Source organism: Sorex araneus, chromosome 10 (genome assembly GCF_027595985.1).
Source record: "Sorex araneus isolate mSorAra2 chromosome 10, mSorAra2.pri, whole genome shotgun sequence".
NCBI lineage: Eukaryota > Metazoa > Chordata > Mammalia > Eulipotyphla > Soricidae > Sorex > Sorex araneus.
In genome coordinates this window covers 60,680,063-60,699,807 of record NC_073311.1, presented here as the reverse complement: position 1 = coordinate 60,699,807, position 19,745 = coordinate 60,680,063, and the positions used below count along the sequence as shown (strand labels likewise).

Genomic DNA, 19,745 nt, shown 5'->3' with positions numbered 1-19,745 from the left:
ATGTAGTTCCATTTGCAATTTTTAACGAGAGCATCGCCTTAATACCTGAAGAGCAAACCACGTTAAAATTTCCCTACTCATTCAAGACAACTGTGGTAGAAAATATTTTGTTAATAAGTGTCAAATATGAAATTCTGAAATTATAATTTCTGATGTTTTCTTGTATCATTTTCTCTTAGATGTTTCTGGTGGCGATAACATGTGCTTATGTGTCCAAAACTCTCTCTGGATCTTACATGAATTCCATGCTCACACAAATAGAGAGACAATTCAATATCCCAACATCTCTCGTTGGATTTATTAATGGGAGCTTTGAGATTGGTAATCAATTACTTTGACATTATTTATTTTTATATTTTATCGATGGCTCGTGTCTAAATTTTATTCACTTGATTTGCTGGGTTAGATCATGCATTCTGGTTGGGTATATGTCATGGAAAGCAGATCCATAGCCTAGATAATTTTCTTGGTTATTTTTGTTTTGGGTTATTTTTGTTTTGTCAAGGCTCACTTCTGGCTCTGTGCTGAAGCATCACTCTTGGTGGGCTTGAGGGACCACATATGGTTTTGGGTATTGAACCGTGGTTACCCACATGCAAGAGAAGCACCTTTCTGTCTATATTATCTCTCTAACCGCAGCCTAGTTATTTTTAGACTATGCTCAGAATGAGTTTATTAAAAATGTTTTTAGGTACACCTCTAAGTATTACATACATACATATATATGTATACATATTTGTTGGAGAGGTATATTTACGTATATGTATACTTCAGGAGCGAGAGTTTGAGATATACCTGGTGGTGCTCAGGAACTACTCCCGGCTTAATGCTCAGAACTTTTTCCATTGTACTTGGGGGACCATGCACACCAGGGATTGTACTTGGAGCTCCTGTATACAAAATAGATCAGTACTTAGATACATATGTGGTCAAGAGATATTTGTATTTAACCTACTGCTAGATAACCAAAGCCTTTATCTTGAAGTCATGGAAAACAAAACATTAAGTAATCCAAAGAAAAAAGCAAATATTTTTCTCTTAATTTGTTTGAGAGTCTGAGAATTTTTCTTTCTGAATGCAGAGGGAAGATGGACTGCTTTCACATTTTGCTACATTTATTTCAGAAACAGCATGGAAGGAGAAAACCAAGTATAACCTTAGGTTATGAATTTTTGTGAAAATTTGTAACAGAAAGTAAGAAGAGAGCAGAATATTACTGCATAAAATATACTTTCCACTTCCTTAGGATTTTATTATGGCTTCTCTTTCCTGCAATATGGCAATGGCTTTAGCATATTCAATCAGTATATAAAAGGGGAATCAGGATATTGAAGAAGCAAAACTGAAATGGCTGATGCTTGACCCAATCTCCTCGTGCCAACTCTCTCAGTCCTTTCTAGATGACATCTGGGGGCGAGATATCAGGCACAGAGTTTGAAATAATTCCTTATGTATTTCCAGAGTAGGTATACAGACTACTCCAGGGAGATAGGCTCTTAAAGAATGAAGACGTTTTCCAAGTAAAGATAGGAAATCCCGAGAAGGTGTTGCTGTAGAAGAAGCATAAGAGTGAGGCAATGTCTACACTTGTTTGGTGGGGAGCAGCATTTAGCCAAATATTTTGTCCTGGCCAGGCTTCCAATGCAAATAATTAGGATATAAACCCAGAGAAAAGGTAAGGAAGAATCACTAAGGTATTTGCAGGGTTATGTATATGTCTGTGCTAGGAATCATATAATTTCAAATTTCAAATCAAATTTTATTTGATTGCATCAAATAAAAAACACGAAGGTACAAAAAAGTTAATTATAATGAAATAAAATGACAAAAATATTTATGCATCATGTATAGTAATAGTATACTATATTACTATCATATACTATTATATAGTAATAAATATAACTAAACTATACTACAGTAATATTTGTGCTTTTTCATCAATTTATAATCATACCCTTATTAACTTCCAAGTTGTGATTGGCATCAATAATGTTTTGGAGTATGTGTAACAAATATGTATCTTCTGCTGGTAATAATATCAGACAAAATCATAGTTGCATAAATACCACTGTGGTTGAGACCTAATTTCACTATCAAAGAAAATACTAAAATTTAGTAATAAGCAGAAGTAAAGATGTGATTTTTTTTTTTTTTTTTTGGTTTTTGGGTCATACCCGGCGATGCACAGGGGTTACTCCTGGCTCATGCACTCAGGAATTACTCCTGGCGGGGCTCGGGGGACCATATGGGATGCTGGGAATCGAACCCGGGTCGACCGCGTGCAAGGCAAACGCCCTACCCGCTGTGCTATTGCTCCAGCCCCAATGTGATTTTTTTTTCTCCCTCAAATTCACCCCTGATTTCCGTCCTTGGACTTCTTTGTAGCCTGCAGGTCCAGAACTGGTGGAAGGGAGGGTCACTGTGCTCTGTAGAAGGGTCATGCTTCCTGCTGGACTGGCCACGCCGAGTTGGGCGGAGAGGTCAAAAAGTCAAAGCACAAACACAGTGAAGGGCTTTCAGGGCCTAAGCCAGGGTTATGCTGGCAGGAACAGAGAGAAGGGAGTGACCTAAATCACATTCAGGAGTCAAATTCTAGAGAACTGTAGTGACAGAAGAGATGTGGCAGATGTGGTAAGAGCATGCACCTAGGTTCCCGAGGAAAGCTGGGCAGAGGAGTCCATAGGGCTTCTGGGATATAGGAGAGGAAAGGAAATAAGATTTTGCCTGTGCTTTGTGGGGATGATGATGAGTTCTTCTCTTGCAAATCTTTTATGATAGTACCAACTGGACTTAAAGGTAGCAATGCCCACACTGGTTGCTTGAATCTCAAACACTGGGGAACTGTTGGCATCGAACTATTGATAAGTGAATCAATAGTTGCTGATCCAAAGCAGAGAAGAGAGCCGGAGAGATAGTACAGGAGGTAAGGGGGCGTATCTTGCATGCAGCCAACCCCAGTTGGATCCTGGGTACCACGTGGTCTCCCAAGTACGCCGGGTCTAGCCTTGGAGGCCCACGAGCATCTGCAGGGTCGCCTGGGAAATCCCCATCACTGTGGGGCCACAGACTCAGATTCTCACAGCGACCCACCAGCCTGATGGCTTTGGAATCGCTGGGAGGAGCCCCCAGGCCCTCTCAGGTTTGCTTGGGAGGAAAAAAAGGGCATGGTTCAAGAACTTTCCATATGTGTGACCCAACTCTTTCCTTTTATACTCTTTAAGAGCATGCCCATTAGAATAGAGAATCTGGAATTATTTCATTTATCCTAAATTTTTGTTTGTTTGTTTGTTTGTTTGTTTGTTGTCTGGGCCTCCCCTGACAGTGCTCAGGGATTATTCCTGGCTTTTCATGCAGGGATCACTCCTGAGAGTGCTTGAGGGACCACATGTGGTTCTGGGGATTGAACCTGGGTTAGCTGCATTCAAGACAAATGCCCCACCCATTAAAACAGTATTAATACTCCTGGCCCTACCTGATGCTTTTTCCTAAAAAATTAGATATATTTTTCACTGGGTTTTTTTTTCATCCTCAAATCTAGACCAACTTGTTAGGCCCAGTTGGAAAAGTGGGGATCTGCTGTCTTTTACTTGTCGACAAAAATAGATCTTTGACCAATACAAGGTCCTATTTGAGTCATGGGCGATAAATGCCTGTCTAAATTTTATACATGATTCTCTTCAAGCATAGGAAAACATGACAGTGCTCTACAAAGGAAGCCTGGAGGAGAAGGCCAGAATTTGTGTCTAAGACAGCACACACTTTTGCATCCCAGTTCTTTGTTTATTGTGGGTTTTTTTGTTGTTGTTGGTTGGGTTTCTTGATTTGCGGTCACATCTAGCATTATTCAGAGACTACTCCTGGTACAGTGCTCAGAGGACCAATGGTGCTGGGGATCAGACCCAGGGCCTTGTGCATGTAAAGCAAGTGGTCTACCACTGAGCCACATCTCTGGCCGGCTTCCTATTTCTTAAGGCTAGATAATCACAAATAAAGCAATTAAAATCCCTCAGAGCCATTCTTTATTTTTTTCTTTTTGGGTCACACCCGGCAATGCAGAGGGGTTACTCCTGGCTCTGCACTCAGGAACCTCCCCTGGCAGTGCTCAGGGAACCATATGGGATGCTGGGAATCAAACCTGGGTCAGTCGTGTGCAAGGCAAATGCCCTCCCTGCTGTGCTATCGCTCCAGCCCCTCTCAGAGCCATTCTTAACCTTCCTCTACCTGGCTTTCTTTCCTGCTCCCCCGTAAATGTTTCTGTTCTTTAGAGAGCTGTTGATGAATCTAGTTGCATTGTGAATCCGAGCTCTCCTTTCGGGCTGGTATGGATTTGTAATTTCGTGCATTCCTATCACCAATCTCAGTACTTGAGATAATTATTAAACAAAAAAAATGCTAGAGAGTATTCTGTGTGACTGTGAACTTAAGATGTATTAATACTTAGTGAAATACTCGATTTTTTTTTTATTTCAACTTTTTCCTAGGAAATCTTTTGTTGATTATATTTGTGAGTTATTTTGGAACAAAACTGCATAGACCCATAATGATTGGTGTCGGATGTCTAATTATGGGTCTGGGATGTTTCTTACAATCACTGCCTCATTTTCTCATGAACCGGTAAGTATTCTCCTCTTGGATGACTTTGTAGGTTTGGCATTCAGATGGAGGAAAGAAGGATTGTCCCTTTGGGGGGTGGGGGAGATAATGATTCCTAATAGCAGACAACATTGTCGTGGGAATCAGGAGGCTAGTGCCGGAAGTGCCCTTGGCTATATAGCTTCTGTCACATTTTGTCAACAAATCAAGTGCAGACTTGGATGTCTTTTATGGAGTCCAGTCTGATAGAATTGAGACTTTTAGGACCTGGGAGGAGGTGGGCGTGCCAACACCCAAGTACTCATTTCATACCAGTTGAATGAATAGAAAAATTTCTCTAGTATAAAACTGAGAAGTGATCTCAGTTCATGAGCATAATGAAGGAAGATAAATGGAGCAATGAAGGGAGAGCACAGTGGAGTGGATCTGTGGGGTGTCTGCGTGGGAAGGGTCTGGTTGGACGGGACAGGAAGCACTGCCTCTGAGGTCGTGTTTGAGGAATCAGGGACCTGAAGGGGCCTGAAGCACACAGGTATCTGCTGGCAAGATGCAGCTGTCCGCATCTTGTTACATGTATTGTGTTTTCTGTTCCTGTCATCCTCATGCTAAACTCCTCCTTGTTCGCCAAGTAAGACAAGTATTCTCAAACCTCCAGATGTTTGCACATGTTATTATTATTATTATTTTTTGCTTTTTGGGTCACACCCAGCGATGCTCAGGGGTTACTCCTGGCTTCAGGAATTACTCCTGGCGGTGCTTGGGGGACCATACGGGATTCTGGGATTCGAACCCGGGTCGGCCGCGTGCAAGGCGAACGCCCTACCCGCTGTGCTAGCGCTCCAGCCCCCTTGCACATGTTATTTACAGTGACTCTTCTACCTAGAATGCACTTTCCACCTTCCTCTTAGCCTGATTACTTTCATGTACTATTTCTTCTCAGAAACACAGGTGGTGGTGGTTTGTATTTAATGCAGGCTGCTAAGGGAGGTCATATCAGGCTAAGGGAAAACAGATAGAAGAAGACTTTGTGACTAAAATGCTTTGTAGTTCATAGAGAAAGATAATTCTGTACAACTGAAAATGGGTTATAATTTTTTAAAATGTATGCGTGATGAGGCCCAATGATGAACAATTTTGTAACTGTTGATCTCAGGGTGATTCATTAAAAAATGTGACAAAAGGAAAACAAAAGAGAATGTGGGCATGCTTCTTTCTCAGGACTCCTGAGCACTTCTCATTATGTTGAGGTTCTGTTTAATTGTAGGTCATTAAGATACAGACCGATGTGAGGTTTGGTGTTTGTTTCCGGTTTTTATAAAAGTATTATGCATATAAGGTTGGAGAAATAGAATTGTATCACAAGGCTCACGTTGCAAACTATTCGTTGCTTGTCTCCTTGTGTTCATATTTTCAGAGGTGACCATTTCAGTTCTTTTAGCTCTTTCTTCCTTTATTGGCTTTCATATTTTTTTAAAAATTTTTTTTAAATTTATTTTTTAATAAGTGAATCACCGTGAGGGTACAGTTACAGATTTATACATTTTTGTGCTCATGTTTCCCTCATTGCTTTCATATTTTTAAGCTAAAGCTTATCCTTTTAGTTTTCAATATCCAGTGTTCTGCAAAAAATATTGACTGTTAATGTTAGGTTTTACTTTCTATTTTATGTATGTGACTATGTAAATATTTTCACTCCTTAACCATGCTGTATTATTATTTTCTCTCTTTTTTTTTTTTTTTTGCTTTTTTGGTCACACCAGGCGATGCACAGGGGTTACTACTGGCTCTGCACTCAGGAATTACTCCTGGCAGTGCTCAGGGGACCATATGGAATGCTGGGAATCAAACCCGGGTTGGCCACATGCAAGGCAAATGCCCTACCAGCCATACTATCGCTCCAGCCCCAAGTATTATTATTTTCTTATATCAACTTAATTATTTGAGAATTGATAATTGGTACATTTTGATTTTATTTCTTTTGTTTGTTTTTGTTGAAATGATTCCTTTCTAAGTGTCACAAATGCATCACCAAGCACTCCACAGCAGTGTCTTTTCAGTGTGCTCACACATATTTGCGGGTTGCATTTTTGTCTGTCTCTCTGTAAACTTTAGGTCTAGCTAAACCCACAGAATTGCTGCTACTTTGAAACTTTCACCTCACCATGATCCTGGTCTGGGCTTTGCCTCTTTATTTTATTCAATATTTCCTGGTGTCATATCTTCTAATTTCTTTTTACGTGCACTTAAAAAAAAACAATTTGATGATATTCCAAGAAAGTGTGTAAGAAAGCAAAAAGTTTATTTTCCAGTTGTATTGAGTAATAATCGACATATATTACTTCATAAAGTTAAGGCATCAAACATGATGATTTGATTGACATGTACTGTGAATGACCCTCACAATTATCACCCTAAAACTAAATCTACCTCTCATGCATACAACAAAAGAAAAGAAATAGGAAAAAGATAAAACTTTCTTATGGTACGAACTCTTAAGGATTTACTTGGAACATGCTTTATTTTATTGTACATTACACAGCAGAGTTAGCTATGCTCATCCTGTGATCAATCAATTCTAAGAAGCATAACTTATTAATCTTATAACTTATTTATCTTATTAGTCAGTACCTTTGATGACCTCCTTCTAATTCTCTGTGCCCGCTTTCTTCAACCACAAGTGAGATCACTTGTTCTGCAGTTTTGAAAAATTCTGTTTTTCTTAAAAGAATCCACATATAAGAGAGCATTTATTGTATTTGACTCAGCACAGTATCTTCAAGGCTTACCTATATTATCACAAACGGAACAGGTACATTTGTAATCTTCTAAATATTGATACTATCTTTTAAAAACTAGTAGTTGAGGTACTACATGTAACACTACGGTCCTAATAGCGTTGATGTTGGTGCTTTGGTTGTACCAAGTTACTCTTCTGCCACTACGACGACAGTCCCCAAGACCTGCCACGTTGTCCTGTGTTACTTCTTGCTCTCCTCTTCCGGCTTTCACCCCTGTCGTCCTGGCTTGGTAACCTCAGAGGTTCCGGTTGCTTGTTTGCTTTTGTGGGAGGGACGGAGTATTTTAAGCAACAACTGGTAGTCCCCAACCGCTTGCTTCTGTGCTTGGGGGTTCATGGCACTGGTGCTTGTGGGGTCTTGCAACAGGGGTGGAACCAGGGTCTGCCGCATTGGTAACCTCAGTTCTGCGCTCAAAGACCATTGCTTTGTTGTCATTGAAAAACCATCCACTCCCTGGCTTGCTTTTTTTATCTGCCGCGTTTGAATGAGAGTATCCAGTCTTCGGTTTTCTCCTGACTTAGATGACCCCGCCCCCCCAGTTCTATCCATCTTTTCTTATAGCTAAATAGTCTATTGTGTACATAGACCACAACTTCTTTATCCATTAATGCGTTACTGGGCACGTGGTTGTTTCTGTAGCTTGGCTATTATCAATAGTTCTGCAAAAAATAAAGCCGTATTTATGATTTTACGTTCTTGAAATAGATATCAAAAGTGGGATTGCTGGGTATTAGGGGAGTTTTCTTTTTAATTTTTTTTTGAGAAGTCTTTACACTGTTTTTCCATAGAGGCTGAACCAGTGGACATTTCTACCAACAGTGAAAATTTGCTTTAAGAACCTGGCAAGCTACTGTGGTGTATTCAATATGCCCAAAACAGTAAGAAGTCTCACAGTGGAGACGTTACTTGTACCCGCTCGAGCAAACCGATGAGCAATGGGATGACAGTGATACAGTGACAGTGAATTAAAAATAATGAATATCTTTCAAAAGAAAAATGAACGTTTTTGTTTGACGTAATCCCATTTTTGGCCTTTTTTTTTTTTTTTTTTTTTTGCCAATGGAGTTAATTCTCTAAGGCACCTCTGAGCCCATATCATGCAATATTTTTTTAGGTGATTTTGTAGAATTTTTTTGCCCAATATCAGTATGTTTGATACATTTAAAATTGAATTTTGTGTATGATATAAGATGGGGGTGCAACTCTTTTTTTAATGTGGTTATTTAGATTTTTTAACATCATTTGTTAATGAGTCTTTATGTTTATATTTGCAGACTCTGAATTCTATTCCATTGGTCTGAGAGTCTGCTTTTATTCCAGTATCACTGTTTTGATTTCCATTGTTTTAGAGTTTAAATTGAAGAGATGCAATGACACCATCTTTTTTAAAGTTCAGAATTGTTTCAGTTACGTAGAGAATCCTGTGGCTCACTAAGTATATATAAATCTTACCAGTGTGTGTTCTATGTCCATTGGGATTTTGATGGGATATCACTGAATCTGTATCATGCTTTGTGTAGTGTGGTCATTCTGATTATGCTAGCTTTTTATCTATCTATGACTATGGAAAAACTTTCCATTTCCATTATTTCTCTTGTATTTCTTTTAATAGTGACTTCAATTTTTTAATGTACAAGTATTTTACATTCTGTGTTTTGTTGGAAGGATATTTGATATTTTGGGACATTAGTTTAAATGGGATTGTTCTCTTGCTATTTTTGTTTTAATTTGTTACTTTTATATAGAAATGAATTGATTTTTGAATGTTGATTTTGTAGCCTGCCTCTTTTATTATTTGTTAATTATTTCTCTTCTTTTTGGGGCATTTGGGTCACACCCGGTGATGCTCAGGGGTTACTCTTGGCTCTGCACTCAGGAATCTCTCTTGGTGGTATTCAGGGGACCAACCATACGAGATGCTGGGATTGAACCCAGGTTCAGCTGCATGCAAGGCAAGTGCCTTACCCACTATACTATTTCTTCAGTCCTGTGTTTGTTAATTATTTCTGACAGATTTTTTTAATGGAATATTTATGGTTTTCCATGCAAATTATCATGTCATCTGCAAATAATAATGGAAACTTTTTTCCAATTTGAAAGGCTCTTCTTCCTCCCTCCCTCCCTCCCTCCCTCCCTCCCTCCCTCCCTCCCTCCTTCCCTCCCTCCCTCCCTCCCTCCCTTCCTTCTTCCTTCCTTCCTTCCTTCCTTCCTTCCTTCCTTCCTTCCTTCCTTCCTTCCTTCCTTCCTTCCTTCCTTCCTTCCTTCCTTCCTTTCTTTTCTTATTTTTTTAAATTTTGGGACCACATCTGACTGTGCTTAGGGCTCACTCCTGGATCTTCAATCAAGGATTATTCCTGGTGGCCTCAACTGACAATAAGAAGGACTAGGGACCGGAGCGATACTACAGCATGTAGGGTGTTTGCCTTGCATGAGGCCGACCTGGGTTTAATCCCCGGCATCCCATATAGTCCCCCAAGCACAGCCAAGAGTAATTCCTGAGTGCAGAGCCAGGAGTAACCCCTGAGCATCCTTGGGCATGATCCAAAAAGCAAATAAATAAATAAAATTAAAAACAAATAAATAAGACAAATACATGAAGGTACCGGCAGAGGAACCCAGGTGTGTGGGACCTGGGGCTGAGACCTCCAAGCCTGCTCGGATCGGGACTGGGCCTCTTCTGCCCAGATTTCCCATTTTCCAGTATCTAGAAGGTCATACCCACGGACTGCCCCCGGCGGCATGTAATCCCACCAACGGCCCATACCCAGAGACTTAAAACCAAGCTCCTAGACATCGTATAGCCTAGTTCTCCCTCTGGGAAAACCTGGCAAGCTACGGAGAGTTTCCTGTCCACATGGGAGAGCCTCGCAAACTCCCCATGGTGTATTCATATGCCAAAACCAGTAACAATACTGGGTCTCATTCCCCTGTCCCTGAAAGAGCCTCCAATGTGGCATCATTGGGAAGGACGAGTAAAGAGAGGCTGCTAAAATCTTAGGGCTAGGACGAATGGAGACATTTCTGAGACCACTTGAGAAATTAGAAAATCAATGAGATGATGATGATGATGATGATGATGATGATGATGATGATGATGATGATGAAATAAGAGGGACTAGGTATGGAACCCAGTTGGTTGTGTAATGCCTTATCCTCTGTAATTATCTCTGGTTACTGATTCTATTTTCTTGTCTTCTTGCCATGCATATGAAACCCTTCAATACTATGTTAAACAGTAATAGAGAAAGTGGCATAGTTGACTCAAATCTGTTTTTAAAGCTTTCAGCTTTTAGTTTTTTGGAGGGGTGCTGGGTCTGGGACACATCAGTTGTACTCAGGACTTACTTCTGGCTCTGTGCACAGGGATCAAACTTGGTAGGTCTTGGGGGACTAGATGTGGTATTGGGAATAGAACACACAGGTAGGCCACATGCAAAGCAAGTGACTTACCTAATGTACTATTTATCCATCATATTAAGTATGAGGTTAGTTATTGGTTTATTGTATATGCTTGTTATTCTTTTGAGTATTTACTTCTTTAAATTTTTTCTTTTCTCCCCCATTTCTTTAAAATTGAATCACTGTGAGAACTGTTATAATGCTTTCAGGTTTAAGTCTCAGTCATACAATGATCAAACACCCATCCCTTCACCAGTGCACATGTTCCACCACCAAGAGCCCCAGTATACTCCCCTTTCCACCCCCCACCCTGCCTGTGTAGCAGATGATTTTCACTTTACTCTCTCTTTACTTTGATTGATTTTTTTTTTTGGCTTTTTGGGTCACACCCGGCAATGCACACGGGTTACTCCTGGCTCTGCACTCAGGAATTACCCCTGGTAGTGCTCAGTGGACCATATGGGATGCTGAGACTAGAACCTGGGTCTGCCGCATTCAAGGCAAATGCCCTCCCCGCTGTGCTATGGCTCCAGCCCCCAACTTTGATTAATTTTTGATTAATTCAATTTTTGACAGAAAACCCACTATTATTATTTGGAAATTTCCCCCAACAATCAGACCTGCTGAAAAGGCATCATTAGATCATTTGTTTTCTACTGCTGATAATGAAGAGCATATGATATCGCATGGCCAAGACAGAGGCTGCATGGTTTTGGAATTCTGGTATTTTAGTAATTAAGTCCAGAGGGAGCCAGCAGCCACTGCGTTGTGAGAATGGTTTGTGTGCCTCTGGGATCATGGCCGTTCAGGGGTGGAAGGAGCCGTTCCTGAGCGCTTTTTGTATACGCAGCTGGGAGGTTTGGAGAAATGGTCCTGGTCCTCACATACCGGAGCCATGTTGGTAGAAGCTCATGGTCGCCGGGAATCCATCTGGAGAAGGCGGGGAGACTGCACCTGCTCCATCTGGGGCACCCTGGTGTTATTGGCTCAGCTTGGGGTCCGGAGCATCCTCTGGTGTTGTGGTGCCCACCCGCCAGGATTCTTCACTGCTGAGTGTGGCAAGATGGGCCCATTATTAAAATTTTAAAAGAAGTTTTAGGCATTGTGGTTTCCAATACTGTTAATGGTTTGGATTCATATACAAACATACCAGCAGCATATCCTACACTGGAGTGTTCACTTCCACCCACCGTTATTCCAGTGTCCCCCACTTCCCTTCTCCGTCTTCACACTCCTGTGGTCAGATTCCTACTGAAGACAAGTTTTCAGTTTCTGTGACTCGAGGAAAGTTGTAGGGCTGGGCTGGTTCCATGTTGGAGGGTGTCAGGGTAGCTGAGGGCTGAAAGCTATATCTTCAGGCAGAAAAGGGATTCTGACCACCCCCGTTTCTAGAAGGCCCGGGGTTGTCGAGCAAACCAGTCTACATGGTAAAACTTAAACTATAATATTCTTTTGGAGGTGTGATGCTGAGTTATTACTCTGCTGGCAAAATGATGCATGTCTCTTCCAAACTTTTAAAGACCTACTCCCAATCTTCATCAGGCTCTTTCTCACAGCTAAAGAAGCCGGGACCCTCCCCAACAGCTTGTGTGAGGCAAACATACCCTGACACCGAAAGCAGACAAGGCATCACATAAAAAGAAAATGAAAATTATAGTTTTCACTAGTTCTCAGTGGGTTGGGGATGAGGCAAATGTTCTACCTGCTGTACTGCCTCTCTGGCACCTCCTTTGTATATTTAGGTGCCCGCTGTAATTTTTCCCCTTTCACCTCAGGCCTTATTTATTAGTGTTCTCTTTTATTTTCACCTTGTGAATTTTTAGCGAAGGGTTTCACAATCTTGTTTATCTTTCTGAAAAAATCAGCTCCCGGTTTCATTGACCTTTTGTATTTTTCGCTTGATTTCCGTACTTGATTTCTGTTTTGATTTTTCCCTTCATTTTGTTTTGGGTTTCGCTTGTTCTTTCTCTAGCCCCCCAAGATGTTAGGTTAGACTATTTATTGAGCTTTTTTTTTCCTGTTTCCCTTATGAAAGCCTGTATTGTTATTCACTTCCTTCTTTATACTGCTTTTATTGTGTCCCAAAGGTTCTGATAATTTGTGTCTTAGTTTTTATTTGTTTCAGGGAATCTTTTAGTTCAACTTTTATTTTATCTTTAGTAGTAAAAACATACTTTTTTCCCAACAGCATTTTTATTTTTAGTCCCCAACTGTTTGAACTTTCCTTTAATAGTGAGTTCCTATCTGTGTGGTATGTATACTACAACTTTATTCATTTGTCCATCAAAGAATCCTATGGTTGTTTCTACAACTTGGCTATAGTAATGTATTATAAACATGATATACCATCATCTTAGCAAGTTCGCGTTTATGTTTTCTTTGGGTAATTTCCAATGGAAGTGAAAATGCTAGATGACATGATAGTGGCAATCCTAATCCCTCTAATAGTGCACGAAGATCCCCTTTCTCCACATCATCACACGCATTTAAAAAAAAATCTCTTGAGCTTTTATTTGTTTGTTTTCAGAGGGGGCCCTTCTAGAAGTGCTCAGGTTGGGGACATGTGGTGCTGGGGATGAACCCAGAGCTTCACATATGCAGAGCATATGCATTACCACTTGAGTCACATTCCTGGCCCTTCTCATATGTTTTTAAATGATGGTCATTCCAATAGGCATGATGGAATACCTGATAGTGCCCTTAACATTGTATTTTCTTAATGACGAATGATATAAAACATATTTTCTTCTGCCAGTTGAACTTTTACATATCTTCTTTTAGAAGAATGTTTAAGTCCTTTGTCCATTTTTTTTTCGTTTAGTTAAAAACTTTATTTAGCTTTTCTATTTGAGATGACCTAGTTCAATGTGCTATTTTTTTTTTGCTGTTGAGTTGCATGAATTATTTATATATTTGGATATCAATTCCATATCAGATATGTCATTTGCAAATTTATTTTCCATTTTATATTTTATCTCTTAACTCCATTATTTCTTCTGTTTTTAAGGATATTTTTATTTTTTAGTCCCATTTCATTATATTTGCTTTTCTTGCTTGTGCTTTTGGCATAATATCTAAAGTATTACCAACACCTATGTCAGGAACCTTTATTATTTTCTTCTAGAAGTATCATGATCTCAGGTCTTTCATTAAGTGTTTAATCCATTTCTTCTAGAAGTATCATGATCTCAGGTCTTTCATTAAGTGTTTAATCTATTTCAAGTTAGTTTTTGGTGACTGGTGTTAATATAGGGGTTCAGTTATGTTCTTTTTTTTTTACGGTTTTCTTATCACTCCAGCATTATTATTTGAAGATACTGTCTTTGATTTAAGATATTGAATATCTGAAAAGTATTTATATTGTATTCCTGCACTTAATTTATAAGTCATATGGTAAAAATAATTCTAGGTTGGAAATATTTTTCCTAGGAATATTGAAGATATTTTCCCAATGTTTTTAGCTTCTATAGTGACTATTTAGAATCTTGGACCAGAGAGATGGTACAAAGGTTAAGGTGTTTGCTTTGCATGAAGCTGACCCTGGTTCAATGCCCAGTGCGGTATATGATTCCGTAAGCCTTGCCAGGAGTCATTCTTGAGCACAGAAATAAAAGTAAACTTTAGATACTTCGAATTTGGGGCAAAGCTTCCCCTCTCCCTGCAAAAGAAAATATCTTGGGCCCTTCTAATCTCTTTGGCCAGTTTCTTTTCTCAGGGATTTTGGGATTTTCTTTCTAGTTTGATACTCTGAATTAATAATAGTTGTCTTGGTATAAATCTTATTTCTCCATTCTGTGAGGTATTTTTAGTTATAACTTTTGGAAAAGTTGCTTGTATTTGACAATACCATAATTTGACAGTTGATTTCATAATACTCCCTTGCCCCATATTTCCTCTTTCTGGAGCTTTGGTTACTTAAATTCCATGCATCCTAAATTAATTTTCTATTTTTATTCCAATGCTGGCTGGAGCAATTGCACAGCGGGTAGGGTGTTTGCCTTGCATGCAGCCAACCTGAGTTTGATTCCTCCATCCCTCTTGGAGAGCCCAGCAAGCTACCGAGAGTATCCTGCCCGCATGGCAGAGCCTGGCAAGCTACCCGTGGTGTATTTGATATGCCAAAAACAGTAACAACAAGTCTCACAATGAAGACGTTACTGGTGCCTGCTCGAGAAAATCGATGGGCAACGGGATGACAGTGAAACAGTAATTCCAATGCTGATTTTTTTTGTTTTTCATTTTTGGGTCACACCCAGTGGTGCTCAGGGCTTACTTCTGACTCTGTGCTCAGGGTTTACTCCTGGAAGTGCTCAGGGGGCCACATATAGGGTGCTGTGGGTCGAACCCAGCACAGTCGCATGTCAGGCCAGTGCTTTACTTACTGTACTGTCTCTCTTGTCTCTAATTTCAAATTTTAATCTCGCTGTCTTCCTGTTATTTTATGAGCGACTCATTTAATTTTATCTTCCAAATATTTGTGGAAGTTTGTAACTTTTGCTATCATATTTTCAATTTTCAGTGACTCCTTTGTTCTTTGTCTCTCTTTTTTTTTTTTTTGGGGGTCACACCCGGCGATGCACCGGGGTTACTCCTGGCTCATGCACTCAGGAATTACTTCTGGCAGTGCACAGGGAACCATATGGGATGCTGGAAATTGAACCCGGGTCGACCGCGTGCAAGACAAATGCCCTACCCGCTGTGCTATCACTCCAGCCCCTGTTCTTTGTCTCTTTCTTAAGTTACAACTTGTTCTTTCAAGAATGCAGTATCTTTTCCTAGCTATTTTTTTCAATCTGTCCTCATGTCTCTGTGTCTTTCTACAGTATAGCTTTATAGTTTTATCTCTCTTCTGTTGTAGGTTTCATTCCCTCATATATCTTGTATTTTGTGGATACTTAGTCAAATCATCTGTTGTCCTGTAAGTGGAAACTTTGTAAGCAGTCAGATTCCTAAAAAGTAGGAATCTCACTTTTTAGGCTGTAGTTATAAATTTTTGACTTATGACCTCCCATATTTTTAATGCCTCCCCTCACCCATCGTTATTGTGCCTATTCAGACTCTTTAAAATTTGCTTATTGATTTATCTCTAGAGCCCTCAGTGACCATTAATGATCTATATTTCATATTTCAAAATCTTGTTAAGTCATTTTGTCAAATCTTCCACTCTCTTTATCCTTGTGACATCAGATCTTTTTCTTTTCAATTAAAAAGTCCATTTACTGTCATTTTGCTGATATTTGGGGAATGAATAGACTTTGAGTTAGATGAAAAAAGATATTTATCTTCTCAGGTATTTCTTATGGGATCAAAGTTTCCTGGAAAATTGGTTCTACTGTTCTTTTTCTAATCCAAATCATATTCAAGACAATCTCAAGAAACATTCAGCTATTATTTGCATTTCATTCGACCTTTTGCCAAAGGTGTTATTTCTTTGTCTGAAGATGGTATGTGTCAAAGAGTCATGAGTATGAACACAGAAATCTTTGTCCACAGTTCAGATTCAACCTCTTATGGGAATGACTGGGTAATTGTTCTAAAGGGAACATATTTTGACACTTTTTAATGTGTTCTATACACAGCAATTGGGGCTATTGGTAACACCCAAGCATAACACTCTATCTCACTATAACTCAGAAGGGCAGATTTATTTTGGCCTAATTTTATCTGAAAGTAATATAGAAATCAACCCAGCATAATTTCTAACAAATAAAAATTTGCCTGGACGTATTTTCTCTCACTTTTACAACATATAAATTACTTTCTGAGAAAGGGCATGTAGGCTTTGTGGTAATTTGCCTACAAATCACAGTTGTTCTTATGACAAGAGAAAAACTTCTTACATCATGTTGTAACTCTATTCTAGATCCTTCTAAGGTCCTCATTACGAATGGCAAATGTTTTGTTTTTCTGAGAAGTTAACAAACTCCGGAAGAAATTATTGTTTTGATTCTCAGAGAAGGAGTACATTTCTTATAACCAAGCCTCAGAGAATAAATTCTGAGATTTGCCATCGATTGATTGCCATGCCCCTCCCGAAAGGCCTTCTCATCTTATTTGTGCTGTACTGAGTCTCTTATTTTTCTTAGTTTTTGTTTCCACAATAATTATTTCCAGGAAATGGTCACCTTGAGAACCACAAAAGATTGATGCTAGATCATCTAAAGGTAGATCATCAACATGCACAGAACTGAAAGCAAGTGATAAAAGAAGTACGCATTGTCAAGGGCACATTCTCGTCAGTGTTATTAATTTATGATGAGTAAGTTGTGAAGATGAAAAGGCACCTTCCTCGACGTACTTGAGTTTGTAGCTTACGGGAAGCACACGTTAAACTCTGTACCACGTTCACAGTGTCCTTGGCTCCTTAACAGAAGCATGTTTTTCCTGTGTTCATACAGATATGAATATGAATCTACAGTTTCAGTTTCAGGCAATCACTCCTCGAACAGTTTCTTGTGTATGGAAAATGGAACCGAGATTTTCAGACCGACAGAAAATCCATCAGGTTGTCAACTTCATTTCATTTCTTTCTGTTCAGTGAATCTGTAACTGAACACGTTCTGTTGAGGAGTTCTGGATGAGTCCTTGTGCTGAGTTGGACAGGAGCAGTGAATAATTTTCCCTCAGCATTTTGGAGTGGATCATAAAGGGTAACGTAAATTGTTAACAATAGGGAGTGCCACCACTTCTGTAACTGATTATACTTACTAAAGTGTAATTTTAAAGACTAGGAATTTGTGCTTCTGCTCCCTTCTGCTCCCTTTACCAGACACTAGAGTAGCACAAAATTGTGCTGTTATTTCTAGCTCCCTGAAATCCCCGACAAGGCACCTGCCAGCCTCTAGTCCTTCCTCTGCTGAAACTCTTGGATAATCTCTTGATAACACTCAGTCCGGAGGGGACCCTGCCAATCTGCCTCAACCCACAGCTCCTTTGTGGGGGACCTTGCTACTCTGAACTCTGCTGAAGTTACAGTGAATGATGACACGAGGGGTTTTATGGTCTGAAGGAAATCAGAGGAGAACAAATCCTTTCAAGGAGTGTTGGAAAAGCTGTTTCTGAAACTTACAGTCAAAGGAACCTCCTGGGGAACTGAAGGAAAACAAATGACGTGCATAGTGACCACGTACTTCGAGCTTTTGCCAAAGACCAAAGACTGGCTGTGCTCTTGACTTCCTTCCTCCCTCCCTTCCTCCTTCCCTTCCTCCCTTCCTTTCTTCCCCCCTCCCTCCTTGCCTCCTTTCTCCCTCCCTCCCCCTCCCACCTTCCTTGCCTCCCACCTTCCTTCCTTCCTTCCTTCCTTCCTTCCTTCCTTCCTTCCTTCCTTCCTTCCTTCCTTCCTTCCTTCCTTCCTTCCTTCCTTCCTTCCTTCCTTCCTTCCTTCCTTCCTTCCTTCCTTCCTTCCTTCCTCTTTGAAAAAAAAATGTCTCTATGGAGTGCCCTGACTACACAACTCTGTTCTGTTCTACCTTAAAACAAGTGTCAAAGAAATAGATTCAAATCTTCCAAGGTCTGCTCATCTCTTTCCCTTCCAGTTTCTTTTATCTCGGTCCCCCAACCCACCCCTTTTTTGAAGTTGCTGAAGTGTCAAGGCTTTTCCTTATTAAAAGCTATTTAGTGTTTGCAATCTAGAGTAAGCTCTATAGAGAAAATGTGATCACTGCTCAGTCACATTTTTTCAGTCCCTTTAAAGTAATTAGAGTTGTAAACTTCAGCAAGATAAACTCTAATTTAAGTTATGTCAGTGATACAATTTTGTAATATAATAACTGTAATCAGTTTCAGGAAGAGAGTCCTAGGTGTTTTTCTTGCTACAAAGTTATCATAGAAATATAGAAGCACAAAGAGCAGTCAAATGGGTTCAATTCTTTTTGAAGGGGAAAAACATTCCTGAATTTCAGTGTTTTCTAAGTGGTATAAACGGTGCCTCAATATGTTGTCCCTAAGCACTGAATTGGAAAGAGATGTGTTGGCTCACCTGTCCCAGTGCAGTCAGAATGGACTCTAGCATGTCACAGCTTTGGGATCCTCAAGCATTCTGCCAGGGTCCAGTAATTCACCACTAATGGAATCTCTCACTTGGTTCACTTGGTAATGAAAGTCGGGAATAATTAACAATTTTTTTAGAACCAAGTGTCACGCATTTGATACTATTCAGACACTAATGCAATGTTTTTTTTGTCTTTGAATGCAGAGTGTGTGAAAGATGTGAAATCATTCATGTGGGTATATGTACTAGTAGGAAACATGATACGTGGAATTGGAGAAACTCCTGTCATGCCTCTGGGTCTTTCCTACATAGAAGATTTTGCCAAATCTGAAAACTCTCCTTTATATATTGGTGCGTTTTAAAATTTTAAAAGTATCCCTCGGTCGGTTTCCTAGACAGTCAATCCCATGAGGGTGGATATTAGTTAATTGTTAGAATTCAGAAATTACTAGAAGAATGAGTGAAACTGGCTACCAGTAGAAATTTGTCGAATGGAGAAGTTATATTACAAACTGGTTTACTACTTCTGATATTTTTGCTATTAAAATACTAATAAATTTGTATTCCTGGAGTTTTCTTTGACTTTCCTGTTTCATTTATTTCTTTTTTGGTGCCATCTCTTAAGCAATTCAGCAAAATTTTCTCTTCAATGTCTCTTTTACTCAAAACATTTTCCACTATTTTCATTATTTTTTGTTCATTTTTATAAGTTAATCTACATAACACTATAACATTATTATTGATCACTTTAGCTCTGATATTTTATCATTTCTTATAAAATTGGTTATAAAATATTATTTCTTAATTTTTAAAAAATAGTGTGTTCTCTATCAGATTCATCATAACTCCTGGTTCTTATTAAGTATTATCTCTCTTCTTTCTTGCTCAACTATCTGCATTTGATTTTTATACTTAGTTCCCTACTTAGTTTATCTTCATCATAATCTTTCCAACTAGTTTCTTTC

General features: G+C 39.4%; 1 protein-coding gene across 4 annotated transcripts in view; it reads left to right on the top strand.

Annotated features, from left to right (window-relative positions):
• The window catches only part of SLCO1A2 (solute carrier organic anion transporter family member 1A2), a 55,947-nt gene that overhangs the window by 14,705 nt on the left and 21,497 nt on the right, over positions 1-19,745 (top strand). For 2 of the 4 annotated variants that reach the window (XM_055118617.1, XM_055118618.1), the window contains 4 exons: positions 180-321; positions 4,482-4,614; positions 17,189-17,295; positions 18,985-19,131. In XM_055118617.1, the coding sequence (XP_054974592.1) occupies positions 180-321; positions 4,482-4,614; positions 17,189-17,295; positions 18,985-19,131 (529 nt within the window). The remainder of the gene's footprint in view (positions 1-179; positions 322-4,481; positions 4,615-17,188; positions 17,296-18,984; positions 19,132-19,745) is intronic. The other 2 variants (XM_055118619.1, XM_055118620.1) reach the window with 1 other exon arrangement.